Source organism: Penicillium manginii, assembly GCF_028828005.1.
Source record: "Penicillium manginii strain IBT 31320 chromosome Unknown utg000005l:1.0-5665137.0:1.0-5668048.0, whole genome shotgun sequence".
Classification (NCBI taxonomy): domain Eukaryota; kingdom Fungi; phylum Ascomycota; class Eurotiomycetes; order Eurotiales; family Aspergillaceae; genus Penicillium; species Penicillium manginii.
In genome coordinates, this window is record NW_026643106.1 from 2,538,945 (window position 1) to 2,558,563 (window position 19,619).

Genomic DNA, 19,619 nt, shown 5'->3' on the forward strand with positions numbered 1-19,619 from the left:
GGCGACTCGGAGAGACGCTTATTGCTTGAAGGTGTAATCGCCGTCCCAGTGGAGCTTGAGCGCTATAGTAGAAAGTTTCGATTAGCACAATGTGGTTGTAGTCGGAGAATAGGTTGAACTTACACATAGGGAAGGGGAAGTACGAAGTACCATCCTGGCGGAGGTAGACATAGTACCCACCCTCCTGGGGGATCTTCTTGAGCTGACCCTGGGCACCAGGAGCACGGCGGAGGTTCTCCAGGCGACTGACGACACGGAGCATAGAGACGAGAGCGACCTTGGTGATCTCCTGGCCGAAACCAGTGTTGGCGCCCGCACCCTGGCTGAGGTAGGAGTCAAGGGGACGGTCGAGGTTGACCTCGTTGGGCTCGGGGAATATGCTGGGATCGTGGTTGGCCTGGACGTAAGAGGCGAAGACCTCCTGGCCGGCCTTGATCCCAATGGTCTTGCCATCATCTTCAACAGTGATGTCACGTACAGCCTGGCGGTAAGCGCCGAAGGTACCGTTGATACGGATGGCCTCCAGGCAGTAACGGAAGAGCTTCTCGTCGTTCTCCTTGGATTCCTCCTTAGCCAGACGGTTGATCTCAGAAAGATGCTTCTTGCCCTCCTCGCCAGTGTAGTACTCAATGACCTGAGTGAAGGCCTGGCCCTGGTGGGGGACCAATCCAACGATAGTTGGGATGATCTGGGACCAGGTGATCTCCTTGGAGTTGAGACCAGCCTCCTCCAGACGGCGGAGGGCACTGGTTCCGTACTCGCGAAGAGCATTGTCGTGGGGACGGAAGCTGTTCATCAAGCCGGACAGAAGTCCACTGTTGGTGTCGGCCTTGACGGTAGCCTCAACAACCTGGCCGAGCTGCTGAGCAACAGCAGTGGCGGCACGGTCCAGGGAGTAGGACTTGGTAGCATCAACGTCGAAGAACAGAGCGGAGAAGACGGTGGTCAAGACCATGTACATCTCATGCTCAGTGAATAGTCCGTTGGGGTTCTCCTCGGTCTTCAAGGGAAGACCGAAAAGGGTCGAGGCAAAGTGAATGTGGGCCAGGTTGCCGACATCACGGGTAATATCAACTTGGTTGATCTTGGCCAGCTTAGCGCCCTTCTGAGAGATGAGACGGCTGGTTACATCCTCGTAGAACTTCTTCACCAGGCCAGGGAACTCCTCGGTGCTGAATGCCTTGCCCATAGCCTGCTGCTGCTCAGCATTGAAGTCACCCTTGCCAAAGAGCTCCTCCATGGAGCTGCTCCAAGAGGTGGTGAAATCCTTGGGGTTGTTCATGACCAGCTTAGCGTTCTGGTGAGAAGACAGATTGGCACGGCTGGGCAGGAAAGAGGGAGCCTCGTAGGAGTAGTCCTGCTCACGGCCCAGGTTCTTCATGATGTTGCGGTTCTCGCTAGGAATGGTCATGGGGTAGTGGGCATAGATGGAGTCGGGCTTGTAGTAGTTGGGGAAAGCACGAGTGGCCAGCTTGTAGAAGACACAACCCTGGTTGATGTTCAGGTCGTAACGGCACTCGTTGTAACCCCAGTTGGTCAGGTTACGGGGGTTGTAGTCAACGGTGTAGTGACGATCACCGCGAACCAGAGCGACGGCATCCGACAGCACGGCACGGGAGATGGTGTAGGTGGGGGCAATACCAACACCTGGGATCATGGGCTCCTTCGCCTCCTCAGAGACGATACCGGGATACAGCTCAACGTTGTCAGGGTGATCGTACAGGTGACGAAGAGAGTTGGCGATCTCAGGGTCAGAGTTGATTTCCTCGAAGGTGTCGTAGGTCTTCAGGCCGAAGTGCTTACGGAACTCGTTGAGGGAACCGACCTGCCATCTGCGGGCAGCCTCCATACCAAGAATCTCGATGGAACGCAGCGCCTTGGGAACGTTGCGAGGGCCAAAAGAGCTAGCAACATCCTCAGTCGCGTGAGTCAAAATTGCGACCAGCTCCTCATCTTTGAAGGTACCGTCCTCCTGGCGCTGCAGCTTGGCGAACGTACGCTTAGAAGGATCGGCATCAAGTGTACCTTCGACCTTCTTCATGCCCATAAGAAGCTCCTGCATAGAGACCTCTTCGGCAGGCTTGCCCATGAGATCATAGTAGATCTGCTCAACCCACTTCTCATCTCCCTGGCTGATGGCGGAGTGCCAGCGGTAGGCCAGGTTGAATTCGACTGAGCACGAGTTACCGAGACCAGAAGGAGTGGCACCGGCCTTCTCCATCTGGGCGCGAGGGTCCAGGCACCAAGTCGAGTTGGTACGGTTCAAGTTGACAATAGTACGAAGGTAATCATACAGGGTGATGTTGATGTACAGACCGCAAGTGATCAGACGACCAGTCTGGAACAGATCCTCGTCGCGCTTGGCCCATGCCTGCTTCTGTTCCTCTTCGGACATCCTAGCGTGAGGCGTAGGGAAGCGGTTGCCCTCGTTAACTTCAGCTAATTGCTCGACGACATTGTTGTGGAAACGGTTCAGCATAACAAGCAGCACACCGCAAGCAGCGGGGAGAGCTTGCAGACGGCCTTCGGAAAAGCAATCAGGCTTGAGCTTTCCGTTCTGGTGGGAGCGGATCAGGTCCTGCTGCTCCTGAACGTCACCGTAAAGAATGGAAAGATCCAGGTAGGCGGAGGTCTTGTTAAGGTGAGGTTGACGATAGTCTGTCTGGAAAATGTCTATATTCGTATTAGTATTTACTTCTGGGCAATTGTGGCACGATGATGCTTACCGTGGATGATAAGGGAAGCCCAATCGAAGAAGACACTGGACACCTTGTTGGGGTGAGGGGTGAACTCCTGACGAGCGAACAGGCTGTCGAAGATCAGGCCAGGGTCGGGCAAACCGCTTGGCTGGATAGTGAGAGGAGGAATGGTCCGGCAGTAGGGAGTATTAGCCGCACCCAACTGAGGCTGGGTAGGGTTGTTGTTAGAGCCGTCTGCGGAACGGTATTTATAATCATCGCCCATCATGCTGTTCAATCATGTCAGTAATCCAAAGACATCATTCAACACGTTTTAATTATAAAACTCACGAGAGAGGGGGGTGCGGCAACGAGTTCCACAGCTCATCAAGGAACTGGTTTGTGAGCTCTGTGCGGTTCTTGGAGTGGCCAGGCATGTCGGCGACGAGCTACAATGTATCACCCTGTCAGTTTTGAGCCGCAACTATTTGATACATACAATTGACTTCATTTGAGTCTATTCCATGGTCCAAGTGTATTCCATACCTGAATAATGCGCTCCATGATGTATGTCTTATCGTCAATGAGCTCGCCGGAGGCCTTTTGTTTGATCAGGTCCTTGACGGTGTTCAAGTCGCGGAATCCAAGAGACTTGAGGTCATTGAACAGTCCTGAGGACTGGTCATGCTTCAGGTAGGTGCCATCGCCGGTCTGGTTAGGCAGAGGCTCGCGGGAAGCATGGATAGCCTGCGCGTACTTGTCGAAGATTGCCTCGACCTCCTCGCGCTTCACAGGGTGGCTCTCCTCTTGAGAAGGAGCTTTCCGGGGTGCAGCGGATTTGGAGAAGCGCTTACTGCTGTTCTCCTTGGCGCTCTTTGGCTCGGCTTCGCCATTGCCATCCTTGTTTCGCTTGAACTGCGTCGAGATTCTTCGCAGCATCGACATGGTGACGGGAGTCTGAATGCTTGACACAGACTAGGTCACAGTGTGAAAGTAGAATTGAGTAAAAGGAAGAAACGAAAACAAGGGTATTAAGATGGCTACGTCGGGCCAGATCAGGGGAGAAAAGAAAAATCGCGGTTGCAGCTGCGTGCGCGCGCACTTCATTTAAAAACGAGCTGTGCGGGAGGACCCAGGTGAGAACCAGCTGCAAGACTGTGGAGCATCCGCGGTGGCGGATTTGTTATCACCAATAGTTGATTGACTGCGAGGTCCAGATCTCATTAGAAATGGTTAGACCAGCACGACACTAGCCTCGATCTGCCCCGGGTCTGTGGCTCAGAACTGACAGTCAGCTGCCAATCAATTCGACAGCCCCGCGTGGGACAAACCTGATGAAGCTGATTCGAGCGCAGATCTCACTAAAAAAGCATGGCTTCCCATAATGACGAACCACTGAACCAGGCAATTGATCACCACGCAGGTCGACCAGAGTGGGGAGGAGGGGGGGGGGGGAGCTTTGCTGCTTGGGAAAAGGGGGTGGGCCAGCAATTGGACGCGGCACGTCACCCGGGGCAGCAGCGCTGAAACTGTTCACGGACAATTCGTTTCTCGAACGTGATCGTCACACGATTGCCGGGATAATCCTGCCGAGAGGTGATATTCGTGGACATGATCAGGTACAAGAACTGGCGCGTATCGACGTCACGCCTGAAGGAAGGTGTAACAATACCCCTTGCTATGCTCGAGCGTTTTGATAGACATGCATTGAAGCTATGAATGTGACTGATATCATTTGGCAATAGCGGTGTACCAAGGAAGCGAATCTCGGAAGTCGTCATGATCCACACAGGAGATCCAGAGATCCAGCCATCGAGCCCGACGGAGTGATATGGACCGTGGCAGCACGATGTGGGGGGGGGATGAGGGGCGATTGGGTCTTGCGCTTGACCTTTTGATGGAAAAGCAGTGGCTGGCTGTGGCGATCGCCGGAGTAACCGGTTGTCTCCTCTGTTTGTGTGCATGTACATCTTACTCCGTAGAGTACTTGGTATCATCATGTATCGCAAGGTCTGAGAGGCTGTCATGCCTTGACCCTTGATTATACCTAGCCCATTGTTTTAATTTCTGGAGGGGGCGGGGATGGTGCGGTCGAGACGGATGTATACGGACGCAAGGGAAAGGGTGAGGGCAAGGGTAAGGGAACCTCAAAACCAAAAAAAAAAAAAATAATAATAATAATAATACAATGCAGCAATTCCAATCTGGTGCAGCTGCAGATTTCATTCAATCAAACTCGGATCGGCAAGGCCCACCCGTTCGCCCACTCGCTAGGAGTTCCTAGCTTACGCTAAGGCTAAGGCCGTGGACGGGCCAGCGTGAACCGCATTAGCTCCACTATCATTGGTCAGTCAAGCTGCCAGTCATCGCCAGTAATTAATCAAAATCTGATCTGTATCATGCCCTTCCCCCACTCTTCTCAGGGTCTTGTTTTTTTTTCTTGTCTTTTTCTTTTTTCAGTTGCATGGATTTTTCGCTCCTCGTGGTGAATAGGGCTGGATGTATGCAAGGAGGGCAGCAGCAGGAGAGTCCCATAATGCCCCATCTCAGAGCCTCTTTTTGACAGGAAAGATAAGTCAATGACAACCTGTCAACCACGGAACGCCCGTGGCATTTCTGGGGGGGATAACAGCGGCCACTCCCGCTACTGCCGTCATCAAGCCAGAGATATGTATGTGTATAGTACTCCATACTTCGTAGTGTGAGCACAATATTCAGTGTGTACTATTGCCGAAATTCAAGGGCAAATGGTGGCGAGCACTATTGTTGGCCTGCAGATGAGCCATGACTGTCCACTCCATCTTTTCCATGTGATGGAGGATCGTGCATTGTCTCTTTCCTCCTCCACCTCGATGTAGGAAGATCCGACGATTACCAACAAAACAGAGCTGAACTGGGTTCCACTAGGGAGAGAAATCTCTGCTCTTCAACCTCGTGCTTTCCTCTCCGCTTGAGTACACACATGTAACTGAAAGTTTCGGACCGCGTCAGACCCAAAACTGTGGCGACAAAATCTTCAGCCGAACAGACAGGTGGATCCTGTCGCCGTGAAGACATTCAAGCCCGGTCCGGGTTAGGGGAGCCAGTAGCTCGTCTTAGTGAGTTTAGCGCTCGACACTAGCCAGTAGCCTCGATTCATGAACTGAATGGGCCCATTGCCCATTGCCCCTTGCCCAAAGCCCGTGCTGTCGGAGGTGACGTGGGGAACGATCAGCGGTAATGTCCCGAGCCCATGAACCGCTTTGCTGGGCAGGTGTTATCTCATAGGTTCAGCTAGTCCATCGGACCCCAATATGTCTCCAGTATTGCGTCGCCAATGGGGAAAAAACTTGGAGCAGCTGATGTTTGGATTTTTGAATTTTTCTTTGGCTTTTGGGGGGTGGAACAGGAAAAGAAACAAATCCACCCACCCCCAATGGATGTGGACCTGAATGAAGGTTTTTGGCGAGTCAAGGTCAGGCCTAAATAGAAACGTCAAAACAACGTGAACGAGGATCCGAAGCCCTACGACTGGCTGGGATGCGCCCCCGTTGGAATGCGAAAGTTCAGATAGGGCTCAGGGTGTGTAACATGTAAATCACGAGAGTGGAAGGGGGAGGCAGGGTATACTTGGTGGACAAACACATATACAGATCGCGAATGGCGGGAAGATCCTTTCCCCCCCACCACCATCTCACCCAAGCTTGACGTATCTTGCAGCGATCGTCTCGGTGTCACCCTTTTAGGGCCTTCCAATCATGCTCGTCCAGCTCCATCTTTCATCGCCCCTCCTTGATTCGTAGCCCCGGCTGCATCGCGTCGTGCCGCGCAGCACCCGACTTTTCTCTCTCTTCGATCCGTATATACTTGATCTCGTTCCCCCTTGAGGCCTCAGGAGTCTGTTTCTCCCTCTCTGCACAATATTATGGCGCATCCACTCCACGTCGCCCCCTCGCCGAACCCGAAGCAGTTCGTGCTCTGCTTCGATGGCACTGGCAACAAGTTTGCCGGTGATGATTCCGACAGCAATGTCTTGAAAATCTTTCGCGTATGTCAATTCTTTCAAGTTTCTGCCAATAGATGTTTTGATCTTGGCTGCTAACAGGGATTCATAACTACACAGATGCTGGACCGCAGCCAAAGTCACCAATACCATTACTATCAACCAGGTATCGGTACCTACGTGACGACTAAGTCACTCACCAGCCATGGTCGAGTTCAGCGACTGAAATCCTGGTATCAAAAAGCCAAGGACTCTGCCATCGGCTCTTCCTTCGATGAGCATGTGATGGGTGGTTACAAATTCTTGATGCGATACTACTCCCCTGGCGACGAGATCTTTTTTATTGGCTTCAGTCGCGGTTCCTACATTGCGCGATTCCTCGCCGAGATGCTGGATTATATCGGTCTGCTTGAAGCCGGAAACGAAGAGCTGATCCGCTTCGCCTGGAAGACCTTTGCCAAGTGGCAGCAGCGCTCGGGTGACACCGAGGAGGAACAGGCGGAAAAGAGGAAACTCTTCGAGTACATGAAGGCCTTCCGTGAAACCTTCAGTCGCCCAATCTCACGCATTCGTTTCATGGGTCTCTTTGATACAGTTAATAGTGTGCCGCGCTTCGAAAATGCTTGGATGCAACGCAGCAAGTTTCCCTACACCGCGCGCAGTTCCGCTCGCGTTATCCGACACGCCGTCGGTATCGATGAGCGTCGCGCAAAGTTCCGCCAAGATTTGATTTCAGGGGCACGTCCGAAGGACAATCGACACAAGCACCGTCGTCATCACTTTGGTCCTCATCGACTCGAGCAACACCTCCATCGCCACGAAGATGCCAGCCACCACCTGCATATCCGACACCAAGCCCACCAAAATGGCAATGGCAATGCCAATGCCGACCAAGTCCCCTCAATCCGCTTGGATGATGGCACGAACGGTGCTCCCACCGAAGTGAATGCTCCCGAAACCCCAGTCGATGCTCCAGATTTCCAAAATCCTGGCTGGGGACCCGGCCCTGGCGAAACGTACTACCATCCCCCGCATTCATCTCACGCTGGAAGTGAGGCCAACCAGGGCGAGAAGGCCCATCGCTATCGTGCCCCCTCCCCTCGACGCAACAGCTTTCTCGCTCCCAACCTGAACCAATCGACCGACGACGTGACATCTGTCCGTAGCGGACAATCAGGACTCTCCATTACAGTCCCCAGCCATGCCGGCGACGAAGATAGTGATGAGGAGGAACAAGATATCCACGAAGTCTGGTTCCCTGGCTGCCACGCTGACATTGGTGGAGGATGGAAGCTAGAGGATGGCGAGCGGTGGGCGCTGAGCCATGCGCCCTTGGTCTGGATGGTGCAAGAAGCTCACAAGGCCGGCCTGGAGCTGGACGAGCGCAAGATGAAGCACTTCCAGTGCTTGGAAGAATACGACGGCGACTACAGTCCCATCCGCGCGGAAATTGCTGCCCGTCGGCCTAGCCAACAACCCCCACAGGATGACCCCGACGCTTTCCGCGAGAACCCCGACGAGAAGCAGCGTTCTGCTGCGAGCCGCGACTTCTGGACAGCCCTGCACACGTCCAGCACGCAAGGCCTGCTTCACGACTGTCTGGAATTCAACCAAGGTCTCCCGCCCATGTCGGTTCTCTCCTGGCGCATCATGGAATGGCTGCCATTCCGCCGTATGGACCTCCAGTCTGACGGATCCTGGAAGCCGATCTGCTGGCCGCTACCTCGTGGTGAGGTCCGTGATGTACCGCTCGATGCGGAGATCCACGTTTCCGCCATTCGTCGCATGCAACATAACCCGCAGTACCGTCCTGGCAACGTGATTGTTGGTGGCGGTGGCCGCGGTGTGCGTTTTGCACCCGAGGAGAGCGGCATGGGCGATTGGGTGATTCTCCGGAATGAGGGTGACAAGGTGCGCGAGACATATGTGCGAAAGGACCAAGCGACCAAATGCAAGGAGAAGCTTGAGCCCCTTTGCAGGGACGAGCATGAGCACTCATAAGTGCATAAGCCGCTCTTACTTTTGAAAACCACCTGGTCTAATATGCTAATGCCTATTCCCCACCTTCACAATTTGTCAACTATTATATAATTCCCTCTCTATACATCATCATATTACATACTATACCTAGTACCCCAGTTTCATATATCAAGTGCAATGTACCATTTCAACCTTCAAAAAACTTGAAATCATATAAGCTCACTTGTCATGATTTACTCGTAGAATGATGTAGCTGATTAACCCCAAAGATCACGCTTGCAGCCAACCCCTACATATTACTTCTCAAGTCAGCCCTGTGAGCCAGGGCTCTGTCCTTGCTGGGTGAACCCGGTGCTTTTGAAAATGAAATCAAGGCCATCCATGGAATTAGAGAAAGTTCCATGTGAGCCACGCCAACCCTGGTAGGGTAAACTGTATTAAAATAGTAACCACACCTTTAACTAGTACATTGTAAGGTGAATGAACTGTCAATAGCTTGGATGCCCAGGTGTACCAGTCATTCCAAGGTAGGCTGCACGTATTCGCCCTTGGGGCTAATAACTGTTCTGTCTAATGTGCTTCTCACTGTGGTAATATTTACACTGGCCATTCAACTCAGGTGTTTTACTATTTTCAACACCTGAAGTTCAAATTATCTGGGCCCTTCTAGAGCCACCTTTGTGGAATGATGTAGCCCAGATCGAAATTCTAGACAATCCTTACCTCAGTTGGACGAATCAAGGCCCGATACGCATGAAACGTTGGTTCCACCTGTTCCACAGCAAAGAAGACGTATGAAGGTTTTGGTGAAAGTGAGCTTGATTGGGCCCGAGACCTTGATGGTCAAGACGAAGTTATGGGGGAGTGCATGGAGCAGAAAGATAATCCTGTCATCAGTGGAAAAGTGAGAGATAACTGAGTTTGCTATTCTTAGAACCTATCCATCGTCGCTGGGCCAGCGATAATGGTCTGGATGCGGCCTGTGGGGTTAATTGTCTGGGCCTGGTCTCCAGTTAGCCAGAAACCTTACATCAACGGCTTTTGATCGTGATGGCGAAGAAGAAATCTGTTCAGTGTAGTAGTATGCGTACCTTTGGCTACCATGGTAGGTACTTCGGTATATGTCAAACTGGGTATCTATTCCGATGCCATGCAATATGAGAGTACCTACTTATGGTACATACTGTAGGTGTAGGTGAGAATGAAGACATTCTATCCACTCACAACCCCGTGTAGATCTTTTGGGTGTTTCGTTTCATGGTGCCCACTCCTCGTTCTGTCCTTTGATACTACCAAATCTACGGCGTACTCCGTACCGACTACGGAGTACTGTAATATTGTGGCCCAAAGCGCCGAGAAAACCCCGGCTCGGGCAGGGAACCGAGGTCTGGCAGCTGGCAACTGGCAGATGCAGGCCCAATGTTAAGCATCGAGGTTTAGATAGACTGCGGGCATGCATACCTTTCATTGGGTGAGAGACTACTATCTCCGCCAGGTCGGGAGCCGATCCATGGATGCTGAGTTCGGGAGGTTGAAGGTTGAAGGTTGAAGGTCAAAGGTAACCTCCACGTATAGTTGACATGATTCAAAAATTGGAAAATATAAGTCAATAATACCAAAAATAATAAAGAATGTGCGAAAGGCGAAAGCGAAACGGACAGAAATGAGAAATAAAAAAAGGAGTATAGCACAGCCCTAGCAGGGTCCACGGGTCTGGGCCGCGTCCTTTTTTCGCCGCATCTTTTTCTTCTGTGAATTCCTCACTTCTTCTTTCCCAACGACACAAACTCTGTTCACTCTCGAAACCTGGCCGGTCCACGGTTTTCGATCCTCCCTCGATTTTCTCGATTCTATCACGCTTTCCCCTTTATCATAATGCGCCCGGCGTAGCCGTAACCTCTTGCTATCGCCTCCCCTTCTCTCCGTCTCGAACCCCAACCGCCCCTCCCCCTTTCCTCGCCGATCATCTGGAATCACAATCATGGGAGAGTCGCAGTCGCAGTCGCAGCCGCAGCCGCAGCCGCAGCGATCTGAGAACAGGCGCTCGCCACCTTCGGATTCTAGTGAATCCTCCTCCGTGGTCGCGTCCAACTCCGGAGCTGTTCCGGAACGGGTGGGAAAGGAGGACGTCATGATCACTCTCTCGCTCTCTCCTGAACCACCGGCACCCCCTCGGGCGCGATCTCCTTTGACCCGATCGCATTCACGCTCCCGGTCACTGGTGGGAATCCCCGGCATGCCATCGATGACGCGCGCCTACTCGTCTCCAGGGCTGGACTCCCGGGGTCGATATATCTTCGTCAACGGCCGCGGTTTGCCCGCGCATCCTCCCGCCGACGGCGTCAAACGACCCATGCCACTGCAGATGCGCGCGGACGATCATATCGAGACCCGTCTGGGCTCGCTGAACATCTCGGAGACCATCTCTGAGAATGCCGAACTCGACACTACTCCAAGATCGCCGTCCTCCCATACCAGCGGCTCTCCCGTCTTGATGCCGCAGACATTCCCTCGCATCGGCCGTATGCGCTCAACATCGCCCCTCCATTTCCAACATCCCATGAGCAGTCCGCCTCCGATTCATACCTCACCTCTTCTCGGCGGCAAATATAACGAGTCCTACCCGATCCATTCCTCCTCGTCCACCTCCTCTGTGCCCTCAACCCCCACCAGTCTACGCTCCCGAAGTCCCAGCATCTCGTCCCTGGAAACAATTCCCGACATCCCTGATGCAGAGGCAGAGGCTCTCGAGGACGAGGATCGAATTGCAGAGCTCAAGGCCGCGGCCGACGCGGCCGACGCGGCAAGCAACGCCAACCGCCGGCGCGGTACTTCCGATACCTCAAGCCCATCCAGTTCTTTTGGCATGGTCCGGGGTGGTTCCAGCGCATATGCACCGCGCAGTGATAAGCGGAAGCGATGGAGTGTCTGTGGTGCTGAGCGTCGTCAAGATCTTGACTTAGAGACCATCTGGGAAGATTGAGGTCGGACAACTCCAGCTGCATTACCTTCATTGATGCCTCTCAACACCTTCCCTGCACCGACATAATGCTCTCGCCATATGTCACAACTCGGCATCTCAGGAGTTTTGCCTTTTCCCATGGAATTGGTATTCTATTGAGTTCGATCCCGGGCTTTCTTCGCATCGCAAATTGGCTCATATGCCACTGTCTGCAATATCGACCCAACCCCCCTATCAGATGCACCAACTATCTGGTCAGTACATAACCACAGCATCATCATCGTCATCTTTTTCATCTTCTTCATTACACCCAGGAGTTTACTTCCGGTGGCGCATTATTCCCTTTTCTCGTTTTACCAGGTAGTACATGGGAAGGATGACGGGGCAACTGGCTCGGTGTTTTCCATATTATTATGCTGGTCATAATCTTTGCGTTTCTGGAGGTTCTGATGTTTTCTCCATCCATGATTTCTCTGCCTCTTTTTTGCTTTGCCTGATACCATCCAGTGTATTCCATTCACTGGTCTTTCCTTTTCTATCCCCAGGGACATCCCGAGTTTATGCTTGAATCGAAACAATCATGCCAATCTTAGGCAATTAAACATAGACTGCTGTGCAATTTTCTTAAAGCAAAAGAGGAGTATCCCACACTCTACTAAGTAAGCTGTAGACTGTCACACGGATCTGAATTTTCCATGATGTACTACTACATTTTGTCATCATGCAATCCACTATCGGATACTATATCCACGATATCCATTGCTAGCCCATGATCGTCGGATGACCTTGGGAAGGCCTGCGATCGCTAGAGCGAATCAGCCACGCCTAAGCGTCCCATAGATCCACCGACAGCCAATCACCCGCGCACAGGGATCCCCCGCCTTGAATCAACGACATCAACCACTTCGCTGGGGCCCATTCGCTTCCCACGGAAAGAAAATCAATGGTTCGGGCTGTTATCATTGAAAGATATATCCGAAGATTCTCATATCATACTGTTGGCTCCATCTGCCGCTTCCATACCATGGGAGCCAAAACTCACGTTGGTGTTGTGGGCTCGGGAATTTCAGGCTTACGCTGTGCCGATATCCTCATTCAGAATGGGGCCCGGGTGACTATTCTTGAGGCGAGAGATCGGATTGGTGGAAGGGTATGTTTGTATTCACCTGCTGCTTGGATTTTCTTGTGAATGATACCTCTTATACTTGAACTCTTGATGATTTGATGTTCTCTTATGGATCCGGGCTAAGCAGTCTTCCTTCTTAGGTACATCAAAATGGTCTTGCGGGTCATTTGGTAGATCTGTATGTATACGATACCTCTGGATTTCAGGCCCATACATCGTGAGGTCAGGTGGCTAACAAGAAGCAGGGGGCCTAATTGGATTCATGGCACGGGAGAAAATCCAATCATGTCCATCGCTGAGGCAACTCAGACTGTGGCCCATGATCCAGAAGGGAGAAACATTTCGATCTCCTGCGACGGACAACTAGTCAACGAAGAAAGAGCTACCAAGTCGGCAGAGTTTGTCTGGACAACTATCGAAGAAGCCTTCGAGTATAGCAATCAACATGGGGACAGCATTCCACCGGAACGGAGCCTATTCGACTTCATCCAGGAGAAATTGGAGAAAACCAACTTTTCTGATGAAGATAAAAGACTCTGTTTGGATTCTTGCAAGCTCTGGGGTGCTTACGTTGGGGATCCTATTGAAAGACAAAGTCTCAAGTTTTTCCGATTAGAAGAATGTATCGACGGGAGTACGTTGCTCCTATCACTTTTGGACACACAGCCATGTGCCCCCCATAACTACGGCCCTCGAGGATTTAACACGCTGACATGTCCCCCTTAGACAATTATTTTGTGGCATCGACCTACCAGCGCATCTTGCAACATGTTGCCAAAACAGCACTAGCCCAAGCCGATATTCGCTTCAAGCAACCCGTCATCAAAATCGAAACACCACCTAATGATGAGCAGGAACCGAGTCGGCATCAAGTTATTGTAACTACAGCTTCGGGGGAGATTCACACCTTTGATCAATTGGTTATTACTTGTCCCCTCGGCTGGCTAAAACGCAATACGGAATCCTTCAATCCACAGCTCCCAGCCCGTTTCCTCCAGGCAATCAACAACATCTCCTTCGGCCGTCTGGAGAAAATATTCGTCAAATTCCCCAACGCTTTCTGGCATAGCGAGTCAGAGTCAACGCAAACAACACAGGCGAACAATGCCCAATCCACTAACCCCGTCTTCGCTCAATTCCTCGAACCAACATATACATCCCATCCAAAAGATATCCAATGGAATCAAGAATGTCTCTCACTAGCGAACCTCCCAAGCCCCTGCGCCCAACCAATCCTCCTGTTCTACACCTACGGACCCTGCGGCACAAACATCGTTAACCAAATCGCCGACCTGGACGAAAACTCGTCAGAATACAAACAGATCCTGACGGATATCCTGAAACCCTTCTACTCAAAGCTTCCGGGGTATGATCCCTCCTCGCCTTCCTGCAAGCCGAGTTCTGTACTCGCTACGCGCTGGCAATTGGATCCCTACGCGGGGAATGGCTCGTATTGTAATTTCCAGGTTGGACTGGTAGCTGGTGATAAAGATATCGAGGTCTTGCGCTCCGGGGATGGAATCGGTGCTGAGCGTGGTATTTGGTTTGCCGGGGAGCATACGGCGCCGTTTGTGGCGTTGGGGACGACGACTGGTGCTTATTGGAGTGGGGAACGGGCTGCTGCTCAGGTTTGTGAAAGGATTGGATTGAGGAGCGTTGGGGTTGGAAGTTCGAGGGATGATTCCTTGCCTTCGGCTGGTAGGAAGTGAGTGTAAGTTGGGCCAGTACTTGTTAGGTCTTATGGCCGTGCACTAGCATTGAAAAGTGACTTGGTCGAGGGAATATTCGGTTCGCTTGCAGATGACTTTTTCTTTTCTACCGGATGTAATTTCTTTACTCAATTACTCTGGGATTCTTATAATGAACGAAATTCAAGTGGTCGTTAAGGTTTCATTCCAGGATTAGTTGATCTATACCGGGAGGTATTCCCGTTGTCAAGTCCTCGACAGCATTCTGCCCTTCCTCGGTCCAGTGGACTTCTTGACGGGGGATAATTAACAAGATCCAAACAGAAAGGTCCAAGTATCTGGCCAGGATCGAAAGGAGGATCAGAGATCTGCGAGGGCCGACGGAACTTGAAAACAAGGGATCATGTAGTTCACGTGACAGACAGATGTGGCGAAGAACCGCTTATAGGCTCACAGCCCAAAATCGTGACAGACAAGAGAAAGGGAAGGGGACCAAATACAGGAAGGCTGAACAAAAGAAAACAAAAAAGACCAAAAAGGTGTGTTTTTAAATGACATTGGCCAAGGACACTTTTCTGTACTGATGCCTTGTTCCCCCCACCCTCTCTCAAGGGTTACCTCCATGCCCCTTGGCTGAGGGACAGAAGACCCTGGACACAGTCCAGGTCGTCCTCTTGGCTGCCTCCAGGGCCACCTGTCATAAAGGCCGATACATCTGCACTCAATTCCCCGGGAGCTTTGCCTTGGGTTCCTGATGCGAATGGCCTGTTTCGTTTGCCGTTGGCTGATATGCCTAGTCCCCGATTGCGGTTGGCTTCCCGCAAGACAGGTCGTTGTGCATGAGAAGTTGTGCGGCGACGAACTGGGGTTGCTCGTGTGCCTGGGATCCAGTTCTCCTTATCAGAGTCGCCGGCGTCTAGTTCCAAGTCATGCTTGCCAGGTTTGGACGAAAGTGACTTAGAAAGCTTGGAAGATTGGTTTGAGGACCGGTTCCTTTCGGTCTCAAGTCTACCCATAGAGGAGACAGTACGTGAAAGTTTCCGCCTCTTCTCCCCCATCGCTTGTGAAATAGGTGTGCGGCTTGCATCTGCATGGATTGAGACAAAACTTTGTCTGCCTGATACACTTCGGGGTAGTGTGCGGTTGGAACGGGATTGGAAGAGACCGGGAGAGGCGTGAGCGTTGGGGGCGGTTTGAGAGGTGGTAGGTGTGGACAATGCACTTCGTGCATCTGTATCGAAAAATGATTCCCAGTTACGAGGATCACGAGATCGGCCAAAGGTTTGATCTTTCTCGGTCGTGCCCGCCCGCGGGGTGGCCGGGAAGATCGCACTGCTACTGCGGCGAAGGCCAGAGAGTTTTGTGCGGCGGACAGAGAACATCGCTGCCCGGTTCTTGGACGGTGACGGCTCATTCTCTGCCCGGATGACAGCCTTTCCATCCGACGACATGGCGATACGCAACGCGTTCCGACCCTTTGGCGGAGACGGTGTCATCTCATCCTCTTTCCGAACCATAGCCTCCCCGTCGAACGACATCGACAGCCGCAGCGAAGGAGGTGATTTGACCGGCGTCGTGTTCACCTCCTTCACTAACTGGTCGAGATTCTTTTCCCCTAGAATATCTTCCGTCGACCGTTTCCGTTTTGGTGCCTGCAACAAGGACTCCTCTTGGTTGTTTTGCTCGCTCATGCTTTGTCCTGAATCCAGTCCGTGAAATTCCTCTTGTGTGGTGGGCGGGGTATCCTCCATCGCCTCTGTCGCCACGCTCGTCTGTGTGCTCTGCGGCGGCAGTTCAGGCTCTTCTCTGTCACCAGTCACCGGCTCTGGGGTATCGGACAACTGCAACAAATCGCCACCCCATGATTTCGGTCGCGTTTCCTCGGGTCGGTCCTGACCCTCTGTCTGCTCCGCCCCACTCGAGAACCCTAGCTCCCCGGACGCGTTATCATCGCTAGGCAAAAGTCCGGACGAATCGGACATGCTTGATCGCGGCGCAAGCAGCTCGTGTGGTTGTAAGGGCTTCGATTTCCGACGGTCGTTCTGGCGGCGGTTCTGGAACCAGATCTGCAAGAATCAGTCATGCGGGTCACACGGTTAAAGAGAGAATTTTAGACCGTGAGGTCTTGGCATCACGTACCTGGACCTCTTTCTCGCCGAGCGAGACGCGATTCACAATCTCGGTTCGAGCCACCTTATCCGGCTTGGGATTCCTTTGATATTCCGCCTCTAGAATTGCATGGTCCTCAGGGCTGTACCGATGTGCCGATATTGGTTAATAACGACGCGTATTGGAGCTATCGGAGCTCGCGGGAGCCAACATACCTAGTTCGACGTCGTTTTTGACGAGCCAGAAGCTTGTTATCGACGCGAGGTGGCAGATTCTGAGTCAAGGTCTTCTGTGAGTGCACCAGAAATGCATAGTTGAGGAGATTGGAGTCGACGGCCGGCAGAGACGGTGAGGAAGAGGCGGCAACAGCCGAGCACTCCAAATCGGACATAATAAACTCTTGACTAGAAGAGCATGAATGGTAGAAAGAGAAAGAGGAAAATGAGAAATTTCCGACCGAAAACACCAACTGGACCAGAGAGAGAAGAAAAGGAAAGGTGAAATCCCAAAGGAGACGGGGCTGGTGCAGAGTAGAGTATGCAAATGCAAATGCAAATCGCGTCGCGATGCGGACGCGGAGGGTAGCAGGAACGTGGCCGCGCTAGTCTCGCCCGTCGTCTCCGAGGTACCTACTACTTACTATTCTATGCTCCTACCTGGTGGGAATTTAGTGGAGGATTCTACTTTCAATTAATCACCCTTGCTCCCAAGTCACTACTAATTTCACAGTATTGGCCCAAGTCCTGTTCTCGACCAGCTCAATCCCTCTGTTCGGACAATATGGACGCGCCGTGGAGTCGGAGGTAATTCGGGAGGTCCCCACTATACAACCTGGGCCCTCGCGTGTCCCACGTCACACTGCTGGAATGCTCGCGATTCCAGGGATCCCCAGGTCCCTCCTCGGGGTTTTTACGCCTGCCTCTGGTATCCAGCATTTCCCATGTCATCACTGACACCCAATTTCCATCTGCCTGGAAAGCCCCAAACGCGGTGTGACACGAACTCACGTGATTGATCAAATACACGTGACGTTGGCCTATTGTAGAGCTACAGTAAAGCCAACGTGGAATTTAAAAGGTTGAATCGTGTATAGAAATGTAGAGACGCGTCGAGGTGGATTATTTTTGGTCTAGTCAGAATTCTCAGACCCCAAATTTCGCTAGTAATCAATATTGCACCTGATATATCCTGCCAGTGCTTAAGTGGGTCCATTCAGATGAATCTATATCGAAAAGGAAACAAACAAATAAGCAAACTTGAAACTATCTAGGTACCTCCAGGCTTCAATCAAAGTTCAATATTCAGTAGTACTGACGCGTACCTAGGTAGCTACTATATCTTAGACTGCCTGTTCAGAGCAGCTATGCTTTCGACTATCTCTTTCCATTCCGGCTGGAAGCTAGACTTTTCCTTTCCAGACAACTCCTTCCAGCCATCAGCAACTCGAGCCTCATCCTCTTGCCAACGTTGGCGTTCTTGGCTAATCCAAGATGCCAGTGTTTGCGCAGTATCTGTCACCTTTTCTTGCGGTGCACAGTGGCCTGCTTCCTCAATTACCAAATATTGCACACGTCCAGACTCCAAGCCGCCACTACCGCCAAATCCAGTCCCTGTGAGTTTTGCGGCAGCCAAGTGCACACCTGTTTTGCCAAGCGCACTCTCTGAGGCACTCATGTATATCACGGAAGGTCTGATATGCGGGAGTAACTTGAATGCCAGAATCGATTCTTGCCGGTATGATTTTTGAATTGGCGATAACGGTCCCAAAACGTCGGGAAACAGGATGGGATCATGTGGCGGCCCGATTTCGCTAGAGTTGGGGTTCGTGTAAGTCTTCCCCTCCGGTGCTCCTAACTGGGTATGTCGCTTGGCATTTGGTCGAGTATACATCATCGTTTCTTGGTGCTTTGTGGTGGTCAATGTGACGGGACGTGTGCCGTTGGCCGGCTTTTCGGGATGTATGCACGTCGGTAAGTCTCGATACCCGAAAATCTTCCACAGCTCAAATACGCGAGGATCCCATGTCTTGAAAGCTTTGCCAGCCTTTTCGACAGCAGCCTCTCGAGATGGCCATGCGTCGCGTTTCTTCATCGACATGTACACAAGCATTGGACCACCGCCAGCGAGAGGGTCGTCGGTCATGTACGGTTCGATCAGTGCTAGGGATGTAAAAAGTCGTGGATGGAAAAGAGACGCAAATAGCCTATGGAATTGCTCGTTGGTATCAACAGAACGCGTGATCCACGATCTAAAGACACTTACAGTTGCGTGGCGCCTGAGACTATGGCCCACACCCACAATGGGCCGTGGCATCTGGTCGCGAAAATGATTGATCATGTGAATTACATCGCGGCTATTATCGTACCAGGATGCTTTGATAGATCAGCGCTGCCAAAATTGCGCATCAAGTCGTCCCACTTACGATCATTTCCTAGATTTCGCTCATTGAGAACGCCGCTGGCGCCCTGGTTTGTAGCATCCGCTATCCAGATCGAACGAATTCGAGCCCCGTGTTTGCTGGAACTAGCTAGCAAATCTTCCCAAAGGGGCTCATATAGTTCCTATAACAGCAATTTAGTCGATTTACCCCTTTTCAAAAATCTTTTTGCTCACTGAAAGAACTCGAAATCACCTTGGGAAATCCAGTTCCATGAGTAGCTATGATTGTGACATCCCCTGGCTTGGGTGTTGGGTTGTCTAAAGGCGTGTATTGCTTGATACAAAGCTTCAAAGGTGCATCGGGAGTAGCCGTAGCTCGAGGGTACTCTCGAACGTGTTGTCCATCGATAACATGTTCGGTGATATGGAACGAAGCACGCATATTGGAGCGTGTTTAGAACTCACCAAATAGCGGTCTATGGTGAAGTTGAGGTCGCGGGAAGAGATTATGAATCACCACCGGGTAATGCAAGGGGGATCGCTTTGACGGGAAGCTGGTCAATGACCTAAGGATCTGCGAGTTCGTAGAATTTTCTCAGTCTATGTATCTAGTGCTCCGTCTGAACACGGGAATCGTCGGTGTGGATCATTATTTTATCACGCAGTGGAGCAATCCTTAAGTTCCGGTGGAGATGAGATCTGAGGTGGGCCATGC

General features: G+C 51.8%; 6 protein-coding genes across 6 annotated transcripts; 3 read left to right on the forward strand and 3 right to left on the reverse strand.

Annotated features, from left to right (window-relative positions):
- Positions 1 to 18: 18 nt before the first annotated feature.
- N7533_007347 (peroxidase/cytochrome P450 family protein) lies at positions 19 to 3,623 on the reverse strand (the record flags this gene model as incomplete). Its single annotated transcript, XM_057103997.1, has 5 exons — positions 19 to 62; positions 124 to 2,673; positions 2,727 to 2,968; positions 3,030 to 3,127; positions 3,225 to 3,623. The coding sequence occupies 5 exons, from the start codon at positions 3,621 to 3,623 to the stop codon at positions 19 to 21; spliced, it is 3,333 nt and encodes a 1,110-aa protein (XP_056958954.1).
- A 2,959-nt stretch (positions 3,624 to 6,582) lies between these two features.
- Positions 6,583 to 8,661, forward strand: N7533_007348 (T6SS phospholipase effector Tle1-like catalytic domain-containing protein; the record flags this gene model as incomplete). Its single annotated transcript, XM_057103998.1, has 2 exons — positions 6,583 to 6,705; positions 6,781 to 8,661. 2 exons carry the CDS (start codon positions 6,583 to 6,585, stop codon positions 8,659 to 8,661), a joined length of 2,004 nt encoding a protein of 667 aa, XP_056958955.1.
- A 1,960-nt stretch (positions 8,662 to 10,621) lies between these two features.
- Positions 10,622 to 11,623, forward strand: N7533_007349 (uncharacterized protein; the record flags this gene model as incomplete). The annotated part of the gene is made up of 1 exon (XM_057103999.1): positions 10,622 to 11,623. One exon carries the CDS (start codon positions 10,622 to 10,624, stop codon positions 11,621 to 11,623), a length of 1,002 nt encoding a protein of 333 aa, XP_056958956.1.
- Positions 11,624 to 12,626: 1,003 nt separating this feature from the next.
- On the forward strand, positions 12,627 to 14,437 carry N7533_007350 (flavin monoamine oxidase family protein; the record flags this gene model as incomplete). The annotated part of the gene is made up of 4 exons (XM_057104000.1): positions 12,627 to 12,752; positions 12,869 to 12,906; positions 12,974 to 13,362; positions 13,455 to 14,437. The coding sequence occupies 4 exons, from the start codon at positions 12,627 to 12,629 to the stop codon at positions 14,435 to 14,437; spliced, it is 1,536 nt and encodes a 511-aa protein (XP_056958957.1).
- A 593-nt stretch (positions 14,438 to 15,030) lies between these two features.
- On the reverse strand, positions 15,031 to 16,916 carry N7533_007351 (homeobox domain-containing protein; the record flags this gene model as incomplete). Its single annotated transcript, XM_057104001.1, has 3 exons — positions 15,031 to 16,482; positions 16,556 to 16,667; positions 16,741 to 16,916. The coding sequence occupies 3 exons, from the start codon at positions 16,914 to 16,916 to the stop codon at positions 15,031 to 15,033; spliced, it is 1,740 nt and encodes a 579-aa protein (XP_056958958.1).
- Positions 16,917 to 17,857: 941 nt separating this feature from the next.
- On the reverse strand, positions 17,858 to 19,346 carry N7533_007352 (uncharacterized protein; the record flags this gene model as incomplete). The annotated part of the gene is made up of 3 exons (XM_057104002.1): positions 17,858 to 18,897; positions 18,948 to 19,086; positions 19,158 to 19,346. 3 exons carry the CDS (start codon positions 19,344 to 19,346, stop codon positions 17,858 to 17,860), a joined length of 1,368 nt encoding a protein of 455 aa, XP_056958959.1.
- Between the last annotated feature and the right edge of the window lie 273 nt (positions 19,347 to 19,619).